Source organism: Crassostrea angulata, chromosome 3 (genome assembly GCF_025612915.1).
Source record: "Crassostrea angulata isolate pt1a10 chromosome 3, ASM2561291v2, whole genome shotgun sequence".
Lineage (NCBI taxonomy): Eukaryota > Metazoa > Mollusca > Bivalvia > Ostreida > Ostreidae > Magallana > Magallana angulata.
Window position 1 is genome coordinate 25,151,613 of NC_069113.1, and position 27,882 is coordinate 25,179,494.

The following is a 27,882-nucleotide window of genomic DNA, read 5'->3' on the forward strand; positions in this document are numbered from 1 at the left end:
ACCTGGAATATGCATGTTTTAAAATCACTTCAGTGATCAATGCTCCTTTTAAATGTGAAATTTCTTGTAGAAAGAAAAAAAGGGAAGAATGATCATGATTCTTAATTTTATTTGTAAATAAATACATGTATTTAATATTACATGCATATTACCAATGATAGAATATCAAAAGCTCGGAATGATTGAGAAAATCACGGGAAATAAAATACCGGAAATTCAGATTGACAATCATAAGACGAACACTTACCATTAGGATATCATTTAAATCTGGGAACACACCAATGAAAATGTTCTACCATCAGGCCTTATGACATCGTTTGATTTGAACAAAGATAGCTATTTTGATGCATAACATAAACCTACTGTTGTCAACTCTTGAAAGAAATGTGTGTAACGAAACAACCAGTCTAATTAAAATAAGTCCGTACGTATTATTATTTGTGAATAATAAAACGCTGGGCTAATTTATTACATAATAGACTGCGATAATCATGAGCAATACGTTAATGGAAATAAACTTTTTACATTTGTAAATTTAATTTCTTAACGTTAATTTGAAATAATGCGCATGCTTCTGTATTACATCACTGATGGATTATTATGGTATTACTTTCGCATATACCAGGCCCGTATATTTTGTTTGTCGTTGTGTAAAGTAAAAAAACTGTTAATTATTACAGGTACAAAGGTTTGATGCCAATAAAATATCTATTTCAGGAATGTGTATGGTGCTGAAATGGTATATTGCACACATTAAGTGTCAAATTAAGTTTTTATTGAAAAATAAAAGGATTCCAAAGTCTAATGTAAGTCATTTATTAAAACTCGTCATATGTCTCATTAAGAAGGCTGGAAGAACGTAGCCACTATTTGACTGTATAAATCTCCTTAAAAAGAGCTCTGTATAAAGACATTGGTAAACATTAAGCAAGATGAAATAAATGGAGTTTTTCTTTACAAAATGGAAGTCAATAGTTAAACAATTTAAGGTAAACTTTATATTTTAAAATAATATGCCACATTTTGTTGAATATCATATTTGATTATTTATAAAAGCTAACTATCACATTGTTTAGGGATTTTACCAACAGACAGCATAGTAGATCAAAATAATAGCTACTGCGGGATGCTTTGCCTTGCGTAAATTTTGTTAGTCGCATTTAATCAATATACCTACAAACTACATGTATCATCTCCTTTCTCAGCAAAATACTTTTAAAAAAATGTCGAATACTTACACAATAAGTATTTGTGGCATTTACATTGTAATATATGTTTTTCTTCTGTAGAAGGTCATGCGTTTTGTTTAAGTGCTATAATGCAAATTCAAAAATGGTTATTTAAGCATTGATTGCTTATTTTGGGATGTCATCAGTCCTGTAACACAACAAGCGGTGCAGACAAATTGAATACCGTGCGTTAGCATACATTGATGATATTATGTCTATTTGTATGAAATATATATGTACTGTCGCTGTAAAGCCATGAAACATACAGGGAAAAGCCATATTAACATGTTATTTAGTTTGCTTCCGCGACTAAAATTAAAGTGCCAGAAGCTTTGTAGAGAAAACAAATTTAATCAAGGACTAGATACAATTTCATGTTTATTTTTCATATACAATCAAATTTGTTATTTAAGATTGAACCTTGTATTTAATCTTACAAAAATAAATATACTCAAAACACGAACAGACATTTATTTGTGCTCATGGCGCATGATATTGCAAAGTGTATTCATAGAAAATTAAACGTCGCAGATTTCCAATGCAAACATAGGGGAAATTTACACCGAATGTTAATATAAGAAGTCGAATGTTAATTTTATAATTGGATCAAATCATTTGTTATTATACATAGCACGAACTGCAAATCACAAGCCCGATATACTAACCACTGAGCTATGATGATATACATGTACAACCAAATCCACTGATACAAACAATTAAATTCCCATTTTGTGACGTAGTATAAGTCTTGATGTAGTGAGCTACCTTAATGTGCTGACATGTTGTGTTTATATGCCGATTACATGATGAAATTAATCTAACCTTTTCTATCGCTAAAACATCTTTTAAAAAGTGTCTGGACTTCTGATACATGAAAGCTTTAGAGCCAAACACTAATCTAATTTAGGCCTATCTATATCATTGACAATCATCTCGTTTTTGACTGACGCAAATCAACAACATTTGTCGATTCTAAGTTGTTCGTACGTTATAAGCGTAAATTTCATCTTTATATACGTATACTTAATATAGTTATACATAGTTTTGTTTAATAGGTCTATAAATCTTAAATAGTAGAATTATTAAAAAATAAAAATAAGATAATAAAATCTCGCTCTTCCCAGTTTTGTAAATAAGTATCGTTCTTTATTGATAGCCTTAACTGAGAATCAATCATTTTCAAACTAAATTAAATCTTTTGCCAGCCGAACATTACAATCACACATTACACAGTTCAATCATATTTTATCCCATACAACACGGTATACTTATGATTGATCGAGAAAAAACCCAGCTTAGATAAATTAAAAATGAATATAAATAAAAGTGTAAATAATAGGTTTACCTTGATTATTCAAATGTATATGATTTAAGGAATTCAGAAAAAACTCTTTTATCGAGGGAGATGCATGTAACTCGGATTTTTTTAACATAGTTACATGTAGTTACATGTTCTAAGTGAAAAAACACTGACGCAGAGGGATTAATACGCGAAAAAATGTTGAAATCCAATCTTCTCATTCTTTATTGTATAAAACATATCCAATTAATATGGGAAAAATAACATCACTTTAAAAGCTTTCATTATGAATAGGCTTGATGTTCGTGAACATTTTTAAACTATATCTTAGTCTTATTTTCAGGTAATTTGTAAACCAACATGCATCTTCAAAACCTTTATATAGTTATCGTGGAGTGAAATTTTGACAAACTTGAAAGACATTTTCGGGAAATTTAACTTACTTTTATTCATTTGGAAAAGGATTTATAATGTACCTTTCCACTATTACAAGACATTTCGCTTTAGTTATAATTGATTATTTATTGTACACACTTTTACATCACACCTTTGATTTAATCGGTTCACTCAAAATAAAGTTTTACTCTATGCCATATTACTTTTACTATTTGAAGCATTTTTGTCTTATTGCCGCTGGCTATACATTCCCGTTTTCCTCGGTGTTTGTTATAATAATTGTGATGAATTGCGGTTGAAAAGCGATGTTCCCTTTACAATGTTGCACAACTCTATTGCAGGTTTGTTTATCAAGTATAAAAATAAATGACAGTGTACTGTAAAAAAAAAATATCTCTTCGAGATTTATACTACATGTACATACAGTAGTTATTATTATGTTTAATGATAATACCTTTTCTTCTTGTTTTATCACAAACGATATTTGTTTACATTTATAAGTCTCTAATGTATGCATTTGTAGATTATGTAATTAATTGATGCTATCGCTAGGTCAAGATCCTAAATTTAATACATACAATGACAAATAAGAGCCACACTTAAAAAAAATTATTTCTTTTATTGTTTTATAGATCCGAGTGATAATTATTTGCTAATCAAAACTAAAACTACAAAATTGTTTAGAGGCGAACAGCTTTATGTCAATATGGAATATTCACTAATAGAGTTTATATCTGAATTTAAAGTCTATACTTTAAATATTTTCTTATTTCGGAAAACAATCAGAAGAAAAAAAATAATGCTAATAAATGCCATCAAAATCAAACACCAAATGATTCCGGTAGTATCTACAAAATTTTTAAAGGTCGGCGGGAACTTTTCAAAATCAACATAATTTATAGATAGTGCTACACAAACATACTACAAGTAGATTATTCCTACACGATATAAAAATATTAGATTACACAGTATCTTAATGGACAAACACAAATCCTCTTTGGATGTTCATGTACTGCAAAGGCATGTGCTACAGAACTAAATAAATATAAAACCCCAAAAATCCAACCACACAAAAAATAAACTGAATCACAATAATTAAAAACAACAAGCCACTGGATGTTAATCTTGAAATAAGATCTTTAAAATATGTATGGAACAAACATCCCTACATTTTAAACCATACTTTATATTAAAATTTCGAATTTCAAAACAAAAACAAAATATCGTATACAGATTGTTGTTACCGTTAAATGACACAAAACAGTATGTTTTGAAACGCCAGTACAATTTTCATTTTTTTTTAAATTAATCATTCTTTTAATTGAAATTTGAAACAAAAAATATACATGTTGTAAACAGGTTTTTGATATCGTTAAATGACACAAACCAGTATATTGTGAAGAGCCCGTATCATTCTGAGTCTGTTTTATTTTTATTTTACTGTTTCAGCATTCTGAAAACATGTTGTTATCCACAACACCAATAGGTGTGGTAGTAACAGTCCTGTTTATCGAATCCACGGAATTCGATCGTCGACGATTTTTCTCATCAGGAGATGCAACTCGAAGGATGTGCGAGTTATATGTCTTCATTTCATCAGCAAAATTGAACTTATCAGGCAAATCAGGATATGGGTGTTCGAAGAATTCTTCGTTTGTTTCTTTTGGTCTTCGCTTTTTTGAGGTTTTTCCAGATTTAGCTGTTGTGGTTTGCTCTGAAGTTGAATGACGCCTCCCGTCTAGTGGTCGTATGAAGTGGGGTTTTGGAATAGGATCTTTAAAAACTGGTCTGGGGTTTTCATGGAAAAACGGTCTGTAGAACGTATTATGGACTGTTGCTGTGTTTTGCAATGGAAGACTCTTTTTCAAACCACTAGAAGGCGTTGAAGAACCGTCTCCCGAAGTAATGACACTACTATCTATGTTTTTCGGTTCGTCGTCGAAGTAATCATCAGAAGCCGAAAAAGCGTCGTTGTTGTAAAAGTCAGGGTAAAAGAAGCCCACCTTTTGCATTGGGCTCTTACTTTTGCTTTGAGGCCATTTTATCGCCGTTACATTTTGGTCATTCATTGTAGTACCATTTGGTGCTTCCGACGTTTCGAAACCTCCGTTGTGTGACGGCCCTGGGTTCTCCTGGTAAAACGGTATTGTTTCTGATTCTGCCAATCTGGAGCAGAAGTGTGTGTCACAAGGTGGGACCGTTTTTGTAGGCCTGCAATCCACATCATAATAAAATACGTATATATTTTAAATATCTATAAAGTTATATGCATATTGAAAACATATGTGGGAAGATAATAATTTACAATGTATAATCCCAATAGTGTTTAAGATAACTTGTTTTAAATTTTTAGATTGATATCTTCAAAATGTTTGGACGCACTACAAAATTTTGACCAACTTAGATAATTATACTTACAAAATGTCGTCATCAGAAAATAATTCATTGTCGCTAAAATAATAATAAAAAAAAACCTTATTAGTATTCAAATGTATATCATATAGGTAGGTGTCAACAAAACATTAATTTTTAATATTAAAAAATAATCTTACAATTCGCCAAAGTTGTTCTCTTCAAATTCATCTTGAAGTTCCTCCCTGCAAGTATAAATCATTATTATGAAAATTATACCAAATCCTATGTATTTGATTGGTGTAAAAATGTAACAAACAATATCTTTTTTACAGCAATTTACCTGGAATTCTTCTTATTATTCCTATAGCGAATATATATTATGCCAATTATGATAATTACAAACAATCCAGATAAAATCAGGCATGCCAGTGCTTCCGGTTTTATGACACAGCTGTAGTCGTTAATTTCATTAATACAGTTGTAGAGACTACCACAAGGTTGCTGCAGACATTCATTTATCTCTCTTTCACACCATTCACCGTCATATCCAGGATAACAGTTACATTTGTATGAATCAAACGAAGCGGCTCTTGAGACATCTTCACATGGTGGAGAATCGTTAAATTTAGGAGAACAAATTCCGTTAACACATGGTGACCAAAGAATATAGATATGAGTTTCTAACCGCTCAGTGTACACTTTCTGGCTGTCATACCCTAAAATATAATAGAAGAAGTCACCGTGAAAATTTTTGTTGATTGTCATCTCTGCCGAATATTCCTGATGTGTCCTTATATCAAAATCTCCGAACAAGTCTGGAATAAACAATGATGCATCACTCCGAATCATTGAAAAATTGACATTGTTTGGATTAGTGACGCTTGATAAAAACGATAAGGTTTCATTGTCGTCAACATCTGCAAAGCCGAAATCAAACAAATAGTGTGATGTCGTGTTGCCTTCGAACGTTAGCTCTAGACTTTTGTTTACCATTACATTATATGCTGAGTTGTTGTAAAGGAAACCAAACAGTGGCATATCATTCAACCCAGTCACAGTAATCCTCATAGTTGTTTCCACAACTGCAGGATAACTTGCATCATCTTGCAGTTTGATTTTTATGCTATCATTTCCGAAGAAATTTGTTTTTGGATAGTACGTTAGGCTTCCATTTAAAGTTATATTTGCATCACCGAAGCTAGGGTTTTCTGTCAAGTAAAACTGCACTGAGTCCAGGTCATCATCATGATAAGGTATGAGGAAGTTGATAATCGGTGTATCTTCTTTTGTCACTATTGTATCGATATCTATTACAGGTGGGGAGTTGTAATACGATACGTTCATAGCTGTTAGCGTAAACTGGTAAGGATGGATTACATTTACAGCTGTTGATCTCTTTTTCCGTGATTGGTTTTGGAAGATGTGCAAGCATATCTGAAGAAAATATTTTCAATTAAAACATTTTTAAAAATACCAGATAAATGTAAGACTACATATGTAAAACTTTGGACAAAAGAAATTGGAAAATGGACATAAATGAAAAAAACCTGAGTTTTATATATGTTTCCATCAAGTCTTGGTTTCGTAATATCTTCCCCACAGTTTTCTTCTACATGACGCCAAATTCCGTACGCTGTTGAAAACATGAAACGTATTAAAATATATTGTAATTACAAACATTCTTTTCTAAAGAAATTTACATTATTTTTTTGTTTTGTTAAAATCTGCTTTGATACGCATGTGCTTAAGGATTCTATTTGAACTACGCAGGTAAAATGAACACCAATATTAAATAGAACATAGTTTGCTCTAAGTACAAAGTTTGTTTAATGTTTTGTTCAACGTAACTTGTCACTAAAAGATGAAAAAGCTGTAATTTAAACACATTTTAAAATCACAGCGTACATTTGGTTTCAGAATTGAAGGCGTAGATATCCCATAGAAGAAGCGCCGGTACTGTGTTGTTAAGATATACCAAAGGATTGTACTTGATGTGAACATTAATCTTTTCCACAGCCATTTCAGGTGTAGGGGCGACAAAAAAATTGATCCCAATCGGCATTATTATTCTACAAAGAAATAAAGATTTTGTATTGAATATAAGTTAAGTTCAAATTTATGATTGCAATAAATAATGAACCTGTAACTGATAATATGTGCATAATAATATAAGACACGGGTTAAAAGTTAAGTTTATGAAATAAAAAATTTCATTCTTTATACATATTGAAAACATTCTTGTAAATACTACTGAGTACTAACTATTATATTTAAAAAGAACTGTGAGCAGATTGAACATTTTTATAAAAGGCTACCCCTTATTTTATTGACACTTTCACCTTTGTATATGTAATAAAGCTATAAAACGATTGTATTTACAATGTATACATGTATTTTGCATAAATACAAGTAGAAAACAAATACGTTTTAGAATTGCTGCCTTTTGTCAAGCATGTAATAACAAGGTCTCTCTCTCTCTCTCTCTCTCTCTCTCTCTCTCTCTTTCTCTCTCTCTCTCTCTCTCACACACACACACACACACACACACACACACACAAAACACTTAATTTTGCTTTAAGTAATTACCTACCTGTTTCGTATTTCGCGCGTTGTTGGCCAGCTCGTTGTATTAGGATTAGTTAGATACGTCCTGTAATCAAAGGACGAAGCTGATCCATACTCGTTGTTCAGATCTGCATCAGACAGGACTCCTACAGTAGCTCCAATTACTTGACCTTTAATATAAAAGAGATGTCAAGATTTCAATAAATATCTTTCAAAGCGTTTAATCCTAGTAAATGTAACAAATCAGTCTACACGATGCGGTTTTTTAACGCACATAAATATGATTACCATTTTAAACTAAACTTACCCGTTATTTGTAAAACAACATGTTCGTTTCCAATAACATGCTGTACTTCCTCAAACTTGTCATTAGAACTCCATCCAATAATCGTTATATTTTTTTGTTGATTATGAATAACCAAATCTTTGTCTTTTCCTGAAATACAAAACATAATGAATAATGTTGAAGTGTGTATCTATACTCTTAGATTTATTTTCTACTTTACTTTTACCGACATAAACTTACTTTTGAAGCAAAGTTGTTGCGTAGATATATTTGCCTCTAAGTTGGAATACCCAACAGCTATCAGGGAAAGATAAACACATCGACCGGGTTCCAACAAAAACCGAAAATCGCTCTCTGTGTTGCTTATTTCTTGTTCTGTAAAATTTCTCCAGGTGCTGGGTGATAATGCAGCGAGAGATTTTCCCGTCTTGTTGCCATTTAAACACAATTCACCGCCAATTACCTGTGCACTTCCTTCTTTAGTTAATCCTATAATGGTCGGTGGGATCACATCAGCACTTCCTTTATAGGTTCCCATTTGCCACTCTAAAAAGTTACATGTGCATTTCAAATCACCAGAAGTTCAGAATTATTTGTTGAAGAAATGAAAAGTTAGGAAAAATACTTACTATAATACTCTGTATCGTTCTTCTTGTTGTTCCAAGTAATTCCGAATTGGTCCAAAGTGTCCACAAAGCCAACACCAGTGTCAGTATCAAATCCCGAGGAATGTATTATTTGTGAGTCAATAGCTGATACGTTAGGCGGTGAAAGAATCGTTGTAACATTACAACTGTACATAGCTGAAAGACCAGCACCATTATAAACCAAAAGATTGACAAAATAAGTTGTTCTGTCGTCAAAGTATATATTATCTTCCAAATCGACTCGAACGTTTGAAACAGAACCGATATCTTTTTGCTTATATTTGTTTTCGTCTTCTTTATTGCCTCTATCTTTATTTGCAGTTCCGACTTTAATATAAACACTCTTTATTCCACTAATATTGTCATCGCATGACCAGTAAGCACCTATTGTCTTATTAGACCCCAGTGTTTGAGTTGGTGATTCCATTCCCGTTAATACAGGATCCACACATTCGACAAACTCACAAACAGGTGGTGTTGTATCGATGATAATAGGGTTTGTAGTACTTATCACTGACTGACCGGCAAAATTCACCATTTTCAAATTGACACGGTATTGTGTTATATTGCGAATTTCAGTATGCACACTTGCATTTAACCCATCATTCGAAAGAATGGTTGGTGTAAGAGTTAAATTGTGAAGTTTGATTGGTATTATTTCAAATTCTTGTAACTTATTATCTTTAAAAGCACAATTTGTATCACAGCTGAAATTACAATTGAACATGCAAGGCGTGCACATTCTCTTGTATAACTCCATTTTCTTGACATTACCAGGTTCATCGACATTGTCTGACACACCTGCCCATATTTCTGCTATCCCACTTTCTCTGTCATAGAAACCTGTTCCATGAATGCAATCCATTGTTTTATTAGAGGGAATTTTCATTTTTGAAAGGGTTGCTTGAGATCTATACGGATGTATGGGATCTATCAACGGCTCCTGATAATTATTTAAGTTCCATGTTTGGACGAAAATATTCATTTCCTTATCATCAACACTCAATCCATATATATTCGCCTTTTCCTCTCCGTCAATTAAAAATTGCAAATCCAATACAGCTCTTTTATCTTGTTCTCTTTTTGTTATCTTGATATTATACACAAGTTGTGATTCAAATGGGTTTCGTTTTATATTGGTCCATTTATGAATTTCTCCATATGTATCTTTTGCCCAAAACAGACAGTCCCAATACCTGCTTCCGTTGTGTTGATCCCCTAAAACTTGGAATCCAAATCCATGGGAAATTTCTGTATCTACGTTCTCGTATGTTGGTCCAGTTTGATTATTTACAACTAAAATGGGAGGAGTTAAGGATTTTGTTGTTGTTGGAACATTTGTGCCGTTCAAATTATTTGAAATGGTTTCATTTACAAGCTCAGTTTTAGAAATATTAAAGGTAACATCGTCCAAACTTCTTTGATAAGGTCGGACAAATATTTCTGGGAAATATGGATTTTCTTTTGAAGCTGACATAATCACTGACGTTGTTATATTTTTTCCTTTTGCTGCTGATAACGATATAAAAAATTTTCCTTCGTACAATGCACCGATTTTACGCGATATTCCACTTTTTAGAACTTTAGTTAGGGGAACGTTATAACCAATTTTGAGAACATACTTGTTTATATTTTTCAATACATTTTCAGGGGAAAAGTCACCAACTAAAGTTTCCCATCCAGATTCATCTTTGCAAGGAAAAAGTGTATCAGTGTTATCGCAAAGATATGCATCTTCTGTCCTTGCTATAGCTGTTAAGGCTTCAATTGTTGATGTGGAAGATTGGTACAATTGATCATGATCCCATTTGATTCCAATTTTTGAAGTTCCGACAAAAGGTGAACCAGTGTCAAGTAACATTATTGGACTTCTCAAGTGGGTTTGTAGTCCAGCGTTGTTACTTGCTGTAACTTCAATGTAATAGTACTGATTTGGATGTAGTTCTAGGCTTTTCATTCGTACTTTTGGATCTGTTAGGGCTTCAATTTCTTTGAGAACAATCGTTCTCTGTTTCTCAGATGTTGGACAATCCAAGTATTCATGTAAACGGAAAGTAATAATGTCTATACCACTTTCAGGGTCCTCCAGATCTAACAGTTGTATTTCAATTTCATTTGATTCTGTCACATAAAACTGTTTCAATCCACTCACATTCCAATTATTTATCATGAATGTAACGTTATCGTCAGCTGGTGGCGTCGTGTCAACAAGAAGTGGATTGCTTTGGGAAGAAGAGCATTGCCCAATTTCATCACTTGCAATTACCGTAATGTAATAGAGCATCCCGTGATTTAGAGTTAGGTTTGTAAAAGTTACGTAAGTATTAAGCCCGACTCTTGTTAAGTTTACAATATCAAAAAGCGAAGAAACCTTTAGAATGTCAGAGCATGAAAAGGTTTTATTACTCAGTGTAACGAATTTACTAGAAACAGCAACCGAGTACTCATTTATCCCAATATCTGATTGAAAATCAGTCCATGAAATAGATATTTCACTTTCGCTGCTCTGGACGACATTTGTTTCTATGGCTCCTGGGATAATACCCAAGCGATACCCTACTAGCACACCATTTGAATAATTTTCCTCATAAGCACCTGTGATACTATAACCTCTTACAGTTACGAAATATAGTATTATCTTTGAAGTCAGATTTAGACCAGTAAATGTGTAACTTTTGTTCAAACCGACATTTGTAAAATAATGAATGTTAGTTCTTGTTGTATGGTCTTTCGTGTCTTCTCCTATGGAAATCTCATAATGATCAATTTGTTGCGTAGGATCATCAGATAGCTCATCGCCAAACGCATCCCAGTTTGCTGACAGAACTGTTGTTGATTCTTGGTAGTCAATATCAATATTATCAAGACCATCTCTGACAGATCCATAATATGGGGGCTGGATCCTTACGGTGATGCCATCTGACACACCAGTTTTAGTGCGATTTAAAGCATCGGTCAGTTTAATTTTGACAAAGTAGTGAACATTGTTCATTAAATTAAGCTCATCATTGTAAAATAAGAAGCCGTTCCCTGGTATTATTGTAAAATTTTGTATGGTTTTCCCCGTTAAATCCTCGACAGACCATTCAGCTCTCGTGATAGGACAGTTGTCAGAGTAGCGGTAAGATCCTAAAAGATAAAGAATCAAATGAAATAAGTCTTGCAAATGTTAATTTTTTGCATCAATTTATAAAAATAAACAGCCCATATAAAATATAATCTTGGACAATGGTTTTTAGTAGTCTGAAATTTAAACGGGGCTAATGGTCATGTCAGCTAATTTATCTGTATCTACTTTTGGATGATTTCGCTTGTTAGCACGCACTATTATACTCAAAACTTACTTTGTCAGAAAAAAAGTCAACAAGCCTAAAGTGACTCACTTTATCTCGAAATATTTCTCAAATCTTCAGAAAATTACTTTATTATGATAGATAGCTTGATAAAAATGTACATAAAAAGTAAAACACGAAATCATATTGACGCAAGCGTCATATGGGCCGCAAAAAATATAATTGTTGTATGAATCATTGGTTGTTTACATTAAACACACCACATTGAAGAAAATAAAAGTTGGTTGTACTAATTTTTATGGTAAATTCTAATTTACTTTCAGCAACTTGTTTTGAAGTTTGACATTTTACTATCATCATAAAGAATCGAGTTCATTACTGTAAGCATTTCTAACGGTAATTCTATGGTCATTGCCATAGTATGAAGTAATGGAGAACACGATTATTTGTACATTACTGTAATACAATAAGTCCAACTCATCATTTTTCTCTTGGAGATTATGTATTTCAAACCATTTTTTGTTGCATTGTATTGAATGAAAACTTAATGCATTTTAAGGGACCACGTGATAAAATAATAATGGATTAGTTCAAATTTTCCAGTCAATTCAAATTTTCATTTTTGTCATATTTTTGCGTAAATTATTGATATGAATATAATTTCATGATAATTTCTACCACATTTTACATGATAATATTATAAATACACAAAGTCATTTTATTTGACACGGCACATAGAAATTCAAATATATCATTAATATAAAATTTAATGACATTCAGGTCTTTAGTATTTCGGGTCTATAGTACAGGTATGTCCCGCATACCGACCCCGATGCATTGTTTCGAAAATACAGGGCGAAAAACCATCTTTAAGCAAGTCCTTAAAGGTGGCTTAAAGGTGACTTAAAGGAGCTTAAAGGCTATACAACCTTTAAGCCGCCTTTAAGTCACCTTTAAGCAAGTGCTTATAGGTCCTTAATGTCCAAACTTCTTTAACCACCTTTAAGCCACCTTTAAGCCATCTTTAAGCATCTTTAAGTGGCATTTACGCTCTCTTTACACTGCCTTTACACTGTCTTTAAGTGGCCTTTAAGTCAATATTGATCAAGCTGAACAATAAAAACATATATTAAATGCAAAAGCTCTTTTATAGAGATGGGAGGGGGTCATCCAAGTGATAATATAATTTCCAAGGAAGGGGGGGGGGGGTGTTCCAGGCAGTTTTAATCGTTGCTCCATTAAACACAGATCGCTATCATCAGCACCGCTCCGATGGACACAGATTGCCGTTATAAAATTCTTTATAATTTTTGGGGGGTTTCAAAATTATTGTAGGGATGATCTTAATATGTGCATAAAACTAATTAAAGTATGTTTGTTTCCTATTATAAATTAATCGGTGAAAAATATCTCTCTCTCTCTCTCTCTCTCTCTCTCTCTCTCTCTCTCTCTCTCTCTCTCTCTCTCTCTCTCTCTCTGTTCCTCCGGTTATTAAACAAAATAAAGATAATGAACTTTTTTTCAATTTTCATTATTTCTAACTCTAGATCTGCTAGATACATGTTAAAGATGTAAAGACTCTCAACTGCCTTTGTTATATCGGGCAGGATATTACTGCTTTGTTTGTCTAGACATAGTTTTGTTCGTTTGTGTATATCTAATTAGAGTCTATTGTTTGTCCAACTTAAGAAAACCCCTGGAACTAACACAGAATATACAAGATATACACAGCAGTTGTGTCGTGTGCCCAGGTGCATGTTTGTGTATATCTAATTAAAGTCTTTTGTTTGTCCAATTTAAGAAAACCCCTGGAACTAACACAGAATATATACAAGATATACACAACAGGTGTGTCGTGTGCCCAGGTGCACGTCAGGGTTTCTAAAGGCGTTGAATCTTAGTATGTACGAGTATACGATAAGTCTAGTGAATAAAAGTTAATTTACATTTGTAATTCATTTTCAAAGTATTATTTCCTAGCTCTGGCTTTCAAAGATGTTACGTCTACAAATTAACGATACATGTATGTAAGAGTAAAATCTTGAGGCTTATTAATTAATGTACCGGTGATCATAAATAGGGGTTGATTATTTAAATATATGTATAAGGGTAAATATGTCAAATATACCCGGCCTGGCACATCATACAATTGTATATACAAGTCATTTGCAATTGCCACATGCAGTAAATACGTCACCGGTAATTGGTAATTTTGTTTGTTTTAGAATTGATAGTTTAAAAATCATGTACATACAATCACATGTAAATATTTAAACATATTGGAACGGCGCCGCGATCATGAAAACCGGGAAATTGCGGGAAATTGAACAAATACCCTAATAGTATCAATGCATTTCATAAAAGAAATGATTTCATTTTCTTTCTTACAATTTTATAGCTATAAATCAGATGAACGTATATCTACTCGGTTTAAATTTATTAACTAAGAAAGCCTACTATAGTGAACCTAACGGTTTCCATTTAGGTATAATATATTTTTGTTCACTGAAGACCAAGTTCCGTATTTCATTCTAAATACACGCATGCATGTAATTTAATATAAAAACGGTGTGACCGTTGGACCGAGCGCAGATTTCACACTGTGCAGTTTGATTTTTGTAGAACAAATTAAATTTATTCGAAACGCACACAGTAGGATCCGCCTGGTTGCCTACTCAAATCATTAGCCAAAGTTTACTAAACGTCGCGTGCTCTGTGTACATTATGACGTCATTTTTCAGACGTAAAAGGTACACGTTTTGTCTTCGGAAATAGCCGAAGAGAGTTACGTTTATTATTCCGAACTTTTTTAAATTTCATATTTTATTGTTTATCGATTTAATTCATATAAATGCCGCGGTAATAAAATTGAATACTTTATTCAGTATCTAAAAGATCAGTTCCTTGATGTTAATGTTTTTATTTTCCATCTGATAATTTGATAAGACATACATAGAACTAGTCGTGTTTCTTGATTAAAGCACTATTGGAACTTATCTGGTGTCCTCTTTTATTTCTTTTAATTTAAATTACCTTCTATTAAAACACTGGAACATTTCAATCGAGTTTAGGGGCAATAAACATCGATAAGTACCTGTCAATCAATGATCGAACTAACTTTTTCAAAACAAAATGGCTGCCAATATGGCGGCGCCCAGGGCTGGAAGAAATTTTTTTTGGCCTTAGTACCCCCGATTCAACATTCATTTTTCACTGATTTTCTTATATATACGTGTTACCATTAATCCTCGCTTCGCGAGGCGGGCTTCGCCCGCCTCTCGCTGCGCTCGGTATAAATTAGATATAATTGATTGTTACAAACTGAATGGTTTGTCAAAATCTTTTCAAGTAAACACATTCAATACAGTGATTCAATATCCACTAATGTATAGGATATAAAAACGCTCATATATATATATAAGTTGCCGTGGCGCAGAGGAAGTATGGTGATGCTAGTAAACTAAGGGTCGTGGGTTAAATTCTCGCCGTGGCCGGGTTTTTTGGTGTTTTTTTTTTTCATTTTTCTTTCTAGAACAAAAACCGTTTTAATACCTTTTCTTTCATAAAGTTAATACATTTTGTTGGAAATTAAGCACAATATTGAAATAAAAAATTTTAATGGCTTAAAGGTGGCTTAAAGGTAGCTTAAAGGTGGCTTAAAGAAGTTTGGACATTAAGGACCTATAAGTTGTCCTTAAAGGTGGCTTAAAGGTGGCTTAAAGATAGTCTTTAAGCTGCCTTTAAGCCATCTTTACGCTTTCTTTAAGCCATCTTTAAGCAACACATATAGCTTAAAGGTAGCTTAAAGGTGGCTTAAAGATCGTCTTAAAGCTACCTTTAAGCATCTTTAAGCTATCTTTAAGGAGAACTTAAAGATGGTCATTCATCCTGTGAAGAATGAAGAACTCCGAAATTTTCCGAATAGATTATAGTCTCGATAAAAACGCGCCAAACACGTCGGTCTATTAATTATGACCTATTTTTCTTTAACGAGTAAAACCAAAAATATGATATTTTTTATAAGGCATAAAACATATTTCTACATGCAAATTTACTTTCAATTCATAAAAAGAAGCAAAATATTAATTCTATTTAAAAAGAACTATCCCGAAGAAACGCAGTAACACTATTTAAATGTATATCAAATAACGGACCGCCTTCTGGCGGCCCGTAATAACTCAAACAGGCAAATAAATATGCAATTTTGTATCTAAAAACATAATTTCCCAAATTTTAATGAATACTAAGTCGTGATGTGCGGTTCACACGTCCGATACTTTGACAAATGAGCGATGATAACATTTAACCAATTCAAACAATACTAACAATTAAACACATTGATATCGCCACCTTGTGATGTAGTGTCTTAAAAAGTCCAAGGCTTAATAAAAAGAGGTACATTAACGATATCAATAACAAAATATAAATTCATATGTTCATTTGATTATTTCTACAAAACCTAAATTTTACATAAAATATTCCTATTCTGCCGAAGAAAAAACATGTTTCCCTTTACCGATACACTACTTGCATTTGGCAATGTTGAAAATCCCAGAAAATTTATAATAGATCAAAATGTTTGTTTCTCTTTTTGCAAATTCGTTTTTTTATCTATCAACACTTTTGCTTCATGAGCGATTCTGCATATTCATAGTTAGTCGTCACAGCACTGCGAACGTTTCCATAAATTTCTGTATAAAAAATTACCGTATTTTTTGCCTCTTTTTAAAGACTGCTATCCTTTAAAAACACTTTAAAAACATGATACCTTGATTTTTTTATTTTTTCATGTTTTGCTGAAATGATCTTGAAAGGAAAAATAATTTGTTTTCCATGTCATTTTTTTAGTACAATGGTGTTAATTAAAGTCAAACTGACATTTTTTACTCAGCTCAACTTAAAGAAAAACCCTAAAACACCAAATAAATAAAATTGCATTGCCCCCCCCCCCCAATAAAAATATAATAAAATAATTCTAAATAATACCCACACTTGCCTTGAATAACATGGAGATCACTTTGGTAATCAATATCTTTTTCGCCTTTACCGTCTAATACTTCAATCACAGGATCAGGACTCACTGTTATTTGGTCTGATGTCACGATATTGTGGAGTCCTACTTTGTTATAAGCTCTGACGGTGGCAAAAATCTTTGTTCCGGCGGACACAGCAAGGTTATCGATGGTAATATATGTTCCCCTCAGATCTTGATAGTCCTTGATATCATCCAACCCAGGTTTACTTCCAAGACAAATTTCAGCTCTAGATATATATAATATGTATTGGTTTAATAACATACAGTAATAAATTTAGTTTTTAAGACAATACGTAATTTCTTTATAAATACAAACAAATAACCTTATGCTGATATCGTATTATCGAATCAATATGAAAATACAACTTTTAAGTAAGTAGAGTATTATGATATGGCAATTTTTAAAAGCACAACAGTGCATTGGAAAATAATCAACCTTAGAACTGTAACACAACACGCCAACAAAACGTAATTTAGCACGCAGTTGCACTAATTAATAAATCTGCACAATATGCTCTCGCGCTGACCGAACTACGCACAGCACGATCATGCACTTACCTAACTTTGCACAATGCGACGGTGCTCTATTTCATTTAATTTGCCTTTGCGTAAACACGAATTTCTTAACTTGCAATCGCTTTGTCACACAAAAAGCCGCCGCGTTCACAAGTCGAAATTGTGTCAGAACGACGGCAAGTTGTGTGAATCTTTATTTATTGTTTTGAACGCGTTGTTTCGTTTTTGCAACAGTTATTCACATCGTTAGGACACCGTAATTCAACATCACATTTGTTAAATGTTTGAAACACGAATTGTAGTGACCACAAACGTTTCTTTTTAAGAGAGTAATATTTGTTGGTCAATAATATGGTTACACCATTAAACTATTTGTAAAAAAAAACATGAGATTTTTTCATATATCAGTTCTGTTTATAATTACCATACTCACAAAACAGGTGTAAGGTAAATATTATTCATTATAGATACAATGAATCTATTTTGCAGGACACATACCTTTCTATACCAGATTCTTTATCATCTAATACCGATATATTTACATCTACGTATGTCCATGGCTGTTGACAAATCTGCTTAAAGCGTTCTTTGTTAGGATTTGTCCAGGTAACAAATGCAACGTTTTCAATCAAAGGCGCTGATGAATCAATCTCGATCTGAAACGTTTCTGTTAGAGACTGATTCAATACATTTGTAACAGTGAGGGTGGCATAAATTTTGGACATATATTCAAGCTTAGAAGAGTTTTTAACATCAACCGTCCACGTATTTATGTTAGATGGCAAAGTGGTGTTTTTGATGATGTCATCAGACAGCTCCCTGGAACCGATACTTGTTGTTATTTGCTTCAACTTACTCTCCTCCTCTATTGATATCCACGAACAACTCACTACAGAGTGTTTTGTTGATATGACTTCGGTGCAACGAAACTTCTGAATGGTGGGCGGAGAAATGTCCGCAATGATGGGCAATGATGCACCTGTTGTGGCATATTCAACTTCATCCACCGCATAAACAGTAACAAAATATGACTCTCCAGCTGTTGGAGAAAACAAACCTGGTTCAATTTTTGGTTCTGTAGATGGTGTTATAGAAACCACATCACTTGTAAGCGGTTGTGTTCCGATTGAGAAATTCAAATATCTTAATGTTGATATATCACTTACATTCCATTTGTATTCAAATGAATCGGTATATGTCTGATAAAAACTTTGAGAATCAAAATCAAAAAGGTGTCCTTCATTATTCTGTGGTAAAATATCCGATATCTTTGGAGGATTGAAATCGGTAGTTATTCCGTCAGATGTTGATACGATATATTCTTCATGACAGTTATGTCCTGTTTTTGCCCTCACTGTCACATGATAAGTTTTGTTTTCTCCCAATTGAACATGAGTTTGTGCTTTTCCGTGAGTTTCGTTGTGAACAAGGCCGTATTCTGTATAGTCATTTATGTCGGAAAGGTATGGTTGCGATCCAATTGCCCATTCATATTTTATAATATTACACGCTTCACTTTCAAAGCCCTGGAAATGCATTGCAATACTAAACTTATCATTTGTAATGTCTTCGTCTACGTAATGTTCACGACCATCGTAAATCACTCCTGGTATATTTTCTTTTAAGATTTTTATTGGCTTGGAAAACATTGGGTTGGATAAAATGCCCGCACCATTTTCGGCTTTGACAGCTACGTAGTATATTATACCCGAGTCAAAAAACGTCTGCAAATCTACTTTTATGTCAGCAGAAGTTTCTTTACCCATATCAATGTAGCCATCTGTCACGCTTACATCTCCTTTGCTTGTTCCAATGGCAACAAAAAAATTACCAATGTCACTTTCTGGGTCCTCTCCAATCCAACTTACTCTCATAGATTGTGAATTTGCATGCTGAAGAAATCCGTCTTCAATTTCCTCATCTTCATCTAACAATCCTAGATGAACCTTCAAAACATAAAAAGTTAAAATATATAATCAATATTTAATGGATAAAACCGACATAAGGGTTCTAAGAGATATTCCATTGGAACATTACGTATCACAGTATTATATTAAGTTTACCTTAAACATGATGGGTGGAGTCGGATCAATAGTTACACCGTGTGATTCGTGAGCTGTTGACAGTTGTGCTTGGTTGATAGCAGTGACGTGAACTGAGTATGTAGCACCTGAGACGAGTTGTTCAATAAAATCAATTTCTGTTGGTTGTGATGTCAAACTTGGTGATATTGAAATATACATAGCTGTCTTCGGCCAAACTCGCTTTTTCAACCCATGCATTAACTCAAAAACTGAATATCGATACTCTTTTATCCCTGATTCGTTGTCCTCGAATTGCCATCGCAGGTTTAAATTGCTGTCATCAGTTTGATACTTTAATCCAAGCATGTTGTCTTGAATAAGAACTAAATTTGGCGGTGTGTGATCGATGGTGAATCCGTCCGTGCTAACAGCCACAGAAAGACCCGCTTTGTTAAAGCTTTCCACTTCAAATCTCACTTTATCATCATGCTCCATACTGACAGAGTGGTCAGTCATAAGCATGTTTTCCATAGGGACAAACGTTTTTGCCTTGACATCATTAACGTAAACTGATACAACATAGTGTTGAATACCAGACTCTGGATCGGTGAAATTGTCCCACGAAACACTTTTAGTTGCTGTTTCAGATGAAAATAACACATTTCCATTCAAGTTTGAACCATCAACAGCATAACCTGGGACTGGTGGAGTAGTATCAACGAGAACTGATAAAAAGATTTATATATAGCAGAATTATTTTAATGCCTTCAATAGTCTAACAAGATTTGTTGTGAATTCAAAGAAGACACAAAATGGCGATATTTGTTATATTTTTTCAGTATTAATATGTGTATACTGTAAATATGTAACGCTAGTGGTTACTGTAAGATTAGTATTGTTCTAGGTTGCACAATTTTTATGGATACTACAGTACTTAGCAACAAATTGGCATTACAATGAACATAAAAAAGGTTAATGTTCTTACGGGAATTATTTTCTCCAAATCATATTTCATTTACCCAGTATTTAAAAATGTTTTTAGAAAATCAGGAAATATATTGACAGAATTGCTAAAAAAAAAAGTAGTACATGAATCTTTAAAACTAATTTGTCCATCAATAAGCAAAGAAACAAAAACATGTGCCCCATATAGTCGAAGATAATTTGGACAGAAGTCGAAAATGTTCAAGTAATGTAGAAAATAACAAACGAACGAAAGTTGATTTCATGGTTTGTTCTGCTATGTTTTGTAAAAAAAATTTCAAAAAATATCTGATCCAATTTATATAGAAAAGTGATGGTTACCTCCATCAGAAGAACTGTTTGAATCCTTGGAGTTGAGGGCTGCATTAAAGACAATCAGAGTGGAATAGTACTTTGTGTTGTGCTGTAGGACAATGTCAACACATGCATGTCTCGTATTGTGGGAGAAATTACGAAAAGCCATCACATTGTCTACTTCGGGTTTCGTCCCAATTCCCCATCGAAAACTGAAACAGTATGTCTAGTGTAATGAAACGTTATATGATAAATATAATACACATTAGGATATCGGATTCAATCAATTCTTTTCATTGTCTTGTTATTCCAACTGTCGATGACCGAGTAAAGTACTTTGGCATACAAGCTTTAGATTTACTATTGATTATTCTTCTGTTCCAACACAAGCATTTCTCTTGACAAAGAACCAATCTTTTATACGTGTGATTTTTTTTGTCTTTAATTCAATATCATATTATGTATAATGGGATATAATGTAATTGCTTACTGGTCAATGCCAGACTCAGGGTCGTAGAAACCTGTCCACTGAGCACACATTTCTTTGTCACTGGATTGGTACATTATGTCGTGATGGATGACATCACCATCCAAAACGTTACCGGCTATTGGCGGTGATCTGTCAATCAAGATAGGCTCTGGACCACTACCCGCTTTAAACAAACCCACTACAACAAAACGTTCTTTAAAATTATAATTTAGCGACCAATTTAACATTGGGCATATTTACAATGAATAAAATTACACAATTTGTAGTTTTTATTTTGACTGCTGATATATTGCATCTAAAAAAGCTCATCATTGTGTTATTTATCAATTTATAAAATTCTCAATGAAAGAAAAACTAAAACAAAACTCTACAAAATCAATGACAGGTTTTCAGGTAATAAACAACAATACATTGACAAAGACAGCATAGGATATCTTCATTTCAAGTACAAATTAAAAAAAAAATGACTTTTTAGGATTCTAGTATATCATTCTGGTTTTAGGATTTACAACAATAACTTCATTAAAGTTTGTTAATTCATAAAACAATGTAAACAGTTCAATAAAAAGTCAGTTACCTCCATTGTCTACTCTCACTCGTGGCCATGCTGGAATCCCTTCTTGTAAATCCAGTTCTTCTATCACGATGAATGGATGATCATCCCCATTCATCGGAGGGTGATAGGAATACTTCCTTACGAGAACGTCGTACTTCGTTTTTCCCAATCCAAAGTCCGCGCTGGCCAATTGAGACTCATTGTCTCCAGCTTTATAATAAATTGCCAAAATATCAAAGTGCTCGTCAAAATAAATTTGTTCAACTCCATCAAAATATGGGGGAGTTGTGTCCACTGTAATAGGTAATCTGTGACAAACCGTTGTAACTAAGGAGCCACCAAATACCACATTGTTCAGACACTGGACTGTCATGAAGTACTTCCCATCCTATGAGAGAAAAAAACCCATATTACTAAAAGAAGCATAGAAAATAGATAACCAAAAACACAAGACAACTGAATTCGGAAAAAATTGATGTTATATCCTTTGTGTTTAATCTTTGAAAGGAAAAAAATAAATTGTCACCGATAAATGAAGATTTTTCTCGTATCCATTGTGAGTCCAGTGTTTTGCGCTGTGTAGGAACTCATGTGGATCAGAAAAGTTAACCACATCATGAGAACAAACGGACTGCCCGACAGCCCACGAGTATTGATATATACCAGACTCGTCATCATGGAAACCATCGAAATTGACTGGGATGATGAAAATAATAAACATTTTTGTTAATGATTTTTTATCCTGATATTATATATATATATATATATATATATATATATATATATATATATATATATATATATATATATATATATATATCCAAAGTCTCTTTTTCAATGAATAATAAAAAACTTTTAAAACACTGTGTCAAAATATTTCGACCGTGTTACCGGTCTTCATCAGTCGGTGTTTATTGTCTATAGCAACACAACGTAGAACATATACTATGACGTCACAATATGAATACAGTCTGGCAAGTGACGTCATACAACAATATTGCGCCAAAAACATATGAAATAAATGTGAGAGTCTATAGAAAGCACAGTGATAGCCGTAATTAGTACATAAACAAGTAATATATGAAAAATGTATAGATAACGGGACATAAAATAAAGGAAAAGTCTATACAAACTAGTAATAATGTAGTCTAAAGACAATAATGTTCCCTTTTGTTTATACCAAAAGGTATATAAGTATTTAATTTTTTCTTCCACAAATTTTCTCTGAATTTTCTGTAAGTTTCATCTTTGTACAATTTTTCGATACCTATTACAGAATAATCCTCAACTTATATATATATAAGCTTTAATAAACTGTTTTTGAACGAAACGCATTAAGGTTTAATTATAGATGCAGAATAATTTGATTGAAAAACAGATTTTTCTTGCTTTATGTTACATACATACCAGAAATGTAGTGATTAGATTTCGTATACAGTTTATCGACAAGCGGAGTATGACCATTAAACACCGTCGATGCTCCTTGCCCATCAATAATGTGCCTAAAGGAAGTCAGAAAAATGTTAAAATCATTAAAAATCATAATAAACATAAATAAATGAGTCTTTATGGTATTCATTTTCTCACATAAAAATAAATTATTGATAAAAAAAAATAAAATCTACAACGAATATAAATATGAGCTAAATTTATATCTACGTACATGTATAATGATTATCTTATATATAATACAAAACCGAATCAAACATGTCTTCATTTAAAATCTTAATAATGTAATGTATTGACTATAAGAATATATTAATTGAAGTTTTTTTTAAATAACTGCAAATTTTTGTATCATTTATATGTTAGTATCAGTTTCACTCAATTTCATCTAAGCAACGTTTGCACGTTTCATTTTTACCTATGATTTTCCTTCCAGGTAACTTCAACACAACGCTGTGCTACTGAAGCGTGACATCCATGTGCTGAAGTTGTTTCTTGAAAATCAGTACCCAATGGACCAGTCATTGGTGATGTGAAGTCAACCATTGTTCCAAATGAATGAAGGTATCCAACATATCCAAGAACATTTCCTATCCTAGCATTTATAAAATATACATTACCATGTTCAAGAGGAAGGTTCTCGTACCTCTCAAAGGAGTTATATCCTACTCCAAGCCTTTCGTAGTTCATATAAGTACCACTTACACGTAGTTTTGCGTTTGGTCCTTCTACTACATGTTGGAGCTCACACGACTCCGTAAAATATGCGTAATCAAATGAAACACATTTTGTTCCAGCATTGATACATTGTGTTGCACATTCATGTGATGTATGGGTAAAATGAGTGGCAAATGGTTGGGTTGTTAGTCGACCATCTTTAGGAACACTAAAATGTTTCAAATCGTTCATAATTCCAACCCTGTGTGTCGTTGAACCCAACGTTAGGTTTTTCCATGATACGATTTCGCTTCCGTACATTCCAGAGCTGAATCCCATTGCTTGAAGATGTGTTTGTTGCAACAGGGAATCATCAAAAACATTGATGGTACCTGATAAAACATTCGGGTGAGAACTGTATTTATAAGAAGGGTCAACTCGTCCGTCAGGTAATGTATTGTCATACGTTTGAAGCATGCAATACACGCGAGCATCAGAGCCTTGACTGTTCACTGCCTTCACTGTCCAGTATAGAGGTATTCCGTTCGGTAAGTCATCAGTTGCTACTAAGACAGAAAATCCACCCATTTCTGTAAAGTCAAGGACATTTGTGCCACCCTGTTGAGTGCCAATAGCATAAAACAATTTCAGGTTACTTCTATCATCGTCTGCTGCAACTTGAAGCTCATAAGCAGGGTCTTTATGATTCCGACCTGTCATTTGTTTAATGAGACAATTTCCCGTTGTTTCCCGTTTTCGCCGACTTTTTGGACCGGTTACACCAGGAGGAGAGAACTGTGGAGGAGAGGTGTCCTTTTCCTCGTTTATGTTGGTGAAAATGTTACCAGAAATTGGTTTTGTTGAAAATGTCCAAAGAGTGCCTCGGAAAATCGTTATGGTAATTTTGATACATTTCCAAACACAAATTTTGAATTCCAACATACAATAAGCTTCCAGCTTTAATCGCAGAGGTACCAGTGTGATATCAAGTCTTCCCCTAAAATTAAAATCAGCATTTACGTCTTTTACATGTAGTTACCAATAAGAACAGCAGAATCTTCAGTTAGTAACAGTTTTGAAAAAAAAATATGTAAAAATGTTTTCCCAAAGTATACCATCAATTAAACTTACTTGACATCTAAAGGAAATTTATTATACGTGATTTCTGCTGTAATTGGAAATCTTGTTTCAAGGAGATATCCTGTTAATCTTATACCAGCTTTAAACAGAAAAAATTGCACATAAGCACCTCCCCATGCTTTTGCACCTGCCCAAGGTATTAATGTTGCCTACAAAGACATAATTAAATCTCTTTTTAAGTGTTAGTTGAGAACCAAATATATTTTTAAAATGCCATGTTATTTGTTTGCTCCAAATAAGTAAATATTGTATTCTTGAACGATAATTATTGTGATATATAAATTCCAGAATGTTACATTCATCTTTACTTACTCTTGCTTTGAAACTCAGAATACATAGTCCTACTTCTATTTTTAAACCAACAGATGCTGCAGCTCCAAATTCTACGTAATTCAAAGTTAAAGAAAACAATCACTTGTACATCATCTGTTCATAAGATATGTAGTGTCTCTTTTATTGTGAAAAAGTCGTACACTGCACTCCTCATCGTAAAATTTTTACAATATTGTTAACATGAATCATTTATAAAATAAAATCTGCTGATCGTGGAATGAGAATCTCATCTTGATTTAAATTGAACTTCACCGATGTAACATGAGTGATAAAAACATTATACAATTCTTCATTTTCATAAGGGATACTCACCAAAAAAGATTGGAACAGGCCCAACCATTATAAATACTGGTGGATATAAGTCACTGTCGACAAACACAAAATCTATTACAGGAAATGGTATCTCCACGTCTGCACAGAAGTCAATTTTATTCTTGAATTCTTTCCCCATAATTTTTAAAAGTGTTCTTGGGTCGTTTATTAACTAAAATAGAAAAAATTAAAAAATATATAATAACCTTTTTTTTTTTTATCAAGAAAGCGTTTTGGAAAATAAAAGTCCATAAAACTTATATACTACTGGCAACATGAAAAACAATTATTGCAATTTATGTTTATTATACTTCGTCTATCATAGCTTCTCTAATGGTATCCAAAACTTTAAGTATTTCACGATCTAGGAGATGGTGATCTGAAAGATCTGCTATAAAGTCTTCGACAGTTATGTCATTCATGCTTGGTAATATTATACCAGCGTTATCTGAAAAGCATAAGATATGTTTTAATAGCTGTACAATTATCTTTATTTTAGAAGAAAAGTAAAATTAATCTTTAATTAAAATTAGTAAACAAAAATATTATTTAGTCAGCTTACCTTGAGAACAATCTGTTTCCTCAAGTTCGTAATTGAGCATTACGGGTATCGTACTAAGGCAACTTATATAATCCGATACACAAAGTTCTGCACTTAAAGAAACTACGGGGTTGGACCAAAGGAAAGAAATTGACACCACAAGATCTGCTGTCATCAGTGTCGACAAAGCAAGAAGTCTGACCCTTTCGTCTATTTCCTCAGCTAAAAGTATCATGAAAACATCTTAGAAGAGACCCGTTACCAACACAGTTCACTTGAACAGCGTTTTGGTCTTAATAACTGGCTCGCTTTTCTATGCAATAAATTATATAAAGCATGCACAGTACATTCATGCAATAATCAAAACTAGTAGTATCATAAAAAGTGTAAAATAATCTTTATATTTTTTTTTATCAAACTTAACAATCTGTAAAAACAAAATCGCAAGTTGGAAGAAATAGTGACAATTCATTTTCATTGTTGCCGATTCCTGATTCCAAAAAGGAATCACTTTCATATTAGGTTGTTTCCACATTCATTTCTAACGGACAGACATTTATGCTTACGAACAGACCGACGAGAAATTATTAAAATCTACCTATCAAGTGTTGAGCAACCACTTATATATACAATTTATCCTTTAAACAACTTTATAAAAGGAAATTCACATAATAGTGTTACTTTTATAAGATAACACGATCATACACACAATACTGGATTGATGACAATGTGACCCTCATAAATAAATAACACAAACCATTTTCGAATTTTATTACAGTTGTAGTTGATTGCGTGGTTATCTCAAGTTCTTTTAAACAGTTGTCCATCTTTATGCTGAATGTTGTCATTACTCTTTTGTTGGCAAAGGAAAGCAAAACAGCACATGAAATTTCGTTGCAACTTCGATGTACAAAGCAAACATTACCAGGACCTTTTGGTAGTCTGTTTAAAAATGATGGACAATCTAAAACAAATAAAATAAATTACAATCTACTCAAACTAATGGTTATGAGAATATTTTTGTTAACTGTTAATATCATCTAAATTTTAACCTAATGATAATGACAATGGTAAGTTTTTATTGATTTAGTAAAATATTATCAACAGATTGGATTTTAGTTAATAGGTTTAGACCCTACAAAAGGCCCTTCTTATATGTTCTTGCCAAGGACTGACGTATGTTTACCTTGTTCTGTTCTTGATAAAATCCTTGATATCATGTTGGATTTTGCTCCAGAATTTGAACTATAACTTGCCGACAGTAGGGATCGAAGCTTTGACATGGACAAGCCATCTAGATTCTGAGCAGAAATTGAAGATCGAAGCTGTTGGAGTTTATCAAAAACTATTTTCATTTCTGTTGCGACATTTTCTCCAAGTAGCTCATTAATTCTACCAAGAGTGTATTTGTTTACATCCACAAGGTCCAAAAGGTTTGGTCCAGTTCTAAAAGACATCAATGTTTTTATTTGAATGAACTTTA

General features: G+C 33.0%; 1 protein-coding gene across 1 annotated transcript in view; it reads right to left on the reverse strand.

Annotated features, from left to right (window-relative positions):
- Nucleotides 1-3,529: 3,529 nt before the first annotated feature.
- The window catches only part of LOC128175740 (uncharacterized), a 43,512-nt gene continuing 19,159 nt past the window's right edge, over nt 3,530-27,882 (reverse strand). The window contains exons 26-51 of the mRNA XM_052841577.1: nt 27,586-27,845; nt 27,157-27,363; nt 26,421-26,621; nt 26,170-26,306; nt 25,859-26,030; nt 25,526-25,596; nt 25,205-25,362; nt 23,835-25,070; nt 23,378-23,472; nt 22,497-22,666; nt 21,992-22,358; nt 21,415-21,592; nt 20,952-21,136; nt 19,686-20,371; nt 18,121-19,568; nt 17,068-17,333; nt 8,761-11,907; nt 8,372-8,677; nt 8,153-8,281; nt 7,871-8,015; nt 7,186-7,349; nt 6,828-6,913; nt 5,621-6,714; nt 5,478-5,522; nt 5,344-5,376; nt 3,530-5,136 (exon numbers count right to left, since the gene is read on the reverse strand). Of these exons, the coding sequence (XP_052697537.1) occupies nt 4,371-5,136; nt 5,344-5,376; nt 5,478-5,522; nt 5,621-6,714; nt 6,828-6,913; nt 7,186-7,349; nt 7,871-8,015; nt 8,153-8,281; nt 8,372-8,677; nt 8,761-11,907; nt 17,068-17,333; nt 18,121-19,568; nt 19,686-20,371; nt 20,952-21,136; nt 21,415-21,592; nt 21,992-22,358; nt 22,497-22,666; nt 23,378-23,472; nt 23,835-25,070; nt 25,205-25,362; nt 25,526-25,596; nt 25,859-26,030; nt 26,170-26,306; nt 26,421-26,621; nt 27,157-27,363; nt 27,586-27,845 (11,752 nt within the window). The 3' untranslated portion in view covers nt 3,530-4,370. The remainder of the gene's footprint in view (nt 5,137-5,343; nt 5,377-5,477; nt 5,523-5,620; nt 6,715-6,827; nt 6,914-7,185; nt 7,350-7,870; nt 8,016-8,152; nt 8,282-8,371; nt 8,678-8,760; nt 11,908-17,067; nt 17,334-18,120; nt 19,569-19,685; nt 20,372-20,951; nt 21,137-21,414; nt 21,593-21,991; nt 22,359-22,496; nt 22,667-23,377; nt 23,473-23,834; nt 25,071-25,204; nt 25,363-25,525; nt 25,597-25,858; nt 26,031-26,169; nt 26,307-26,420; nt 26,622-27,156; nt 27,364-27,585; nt 27,846-27,882) is intronic.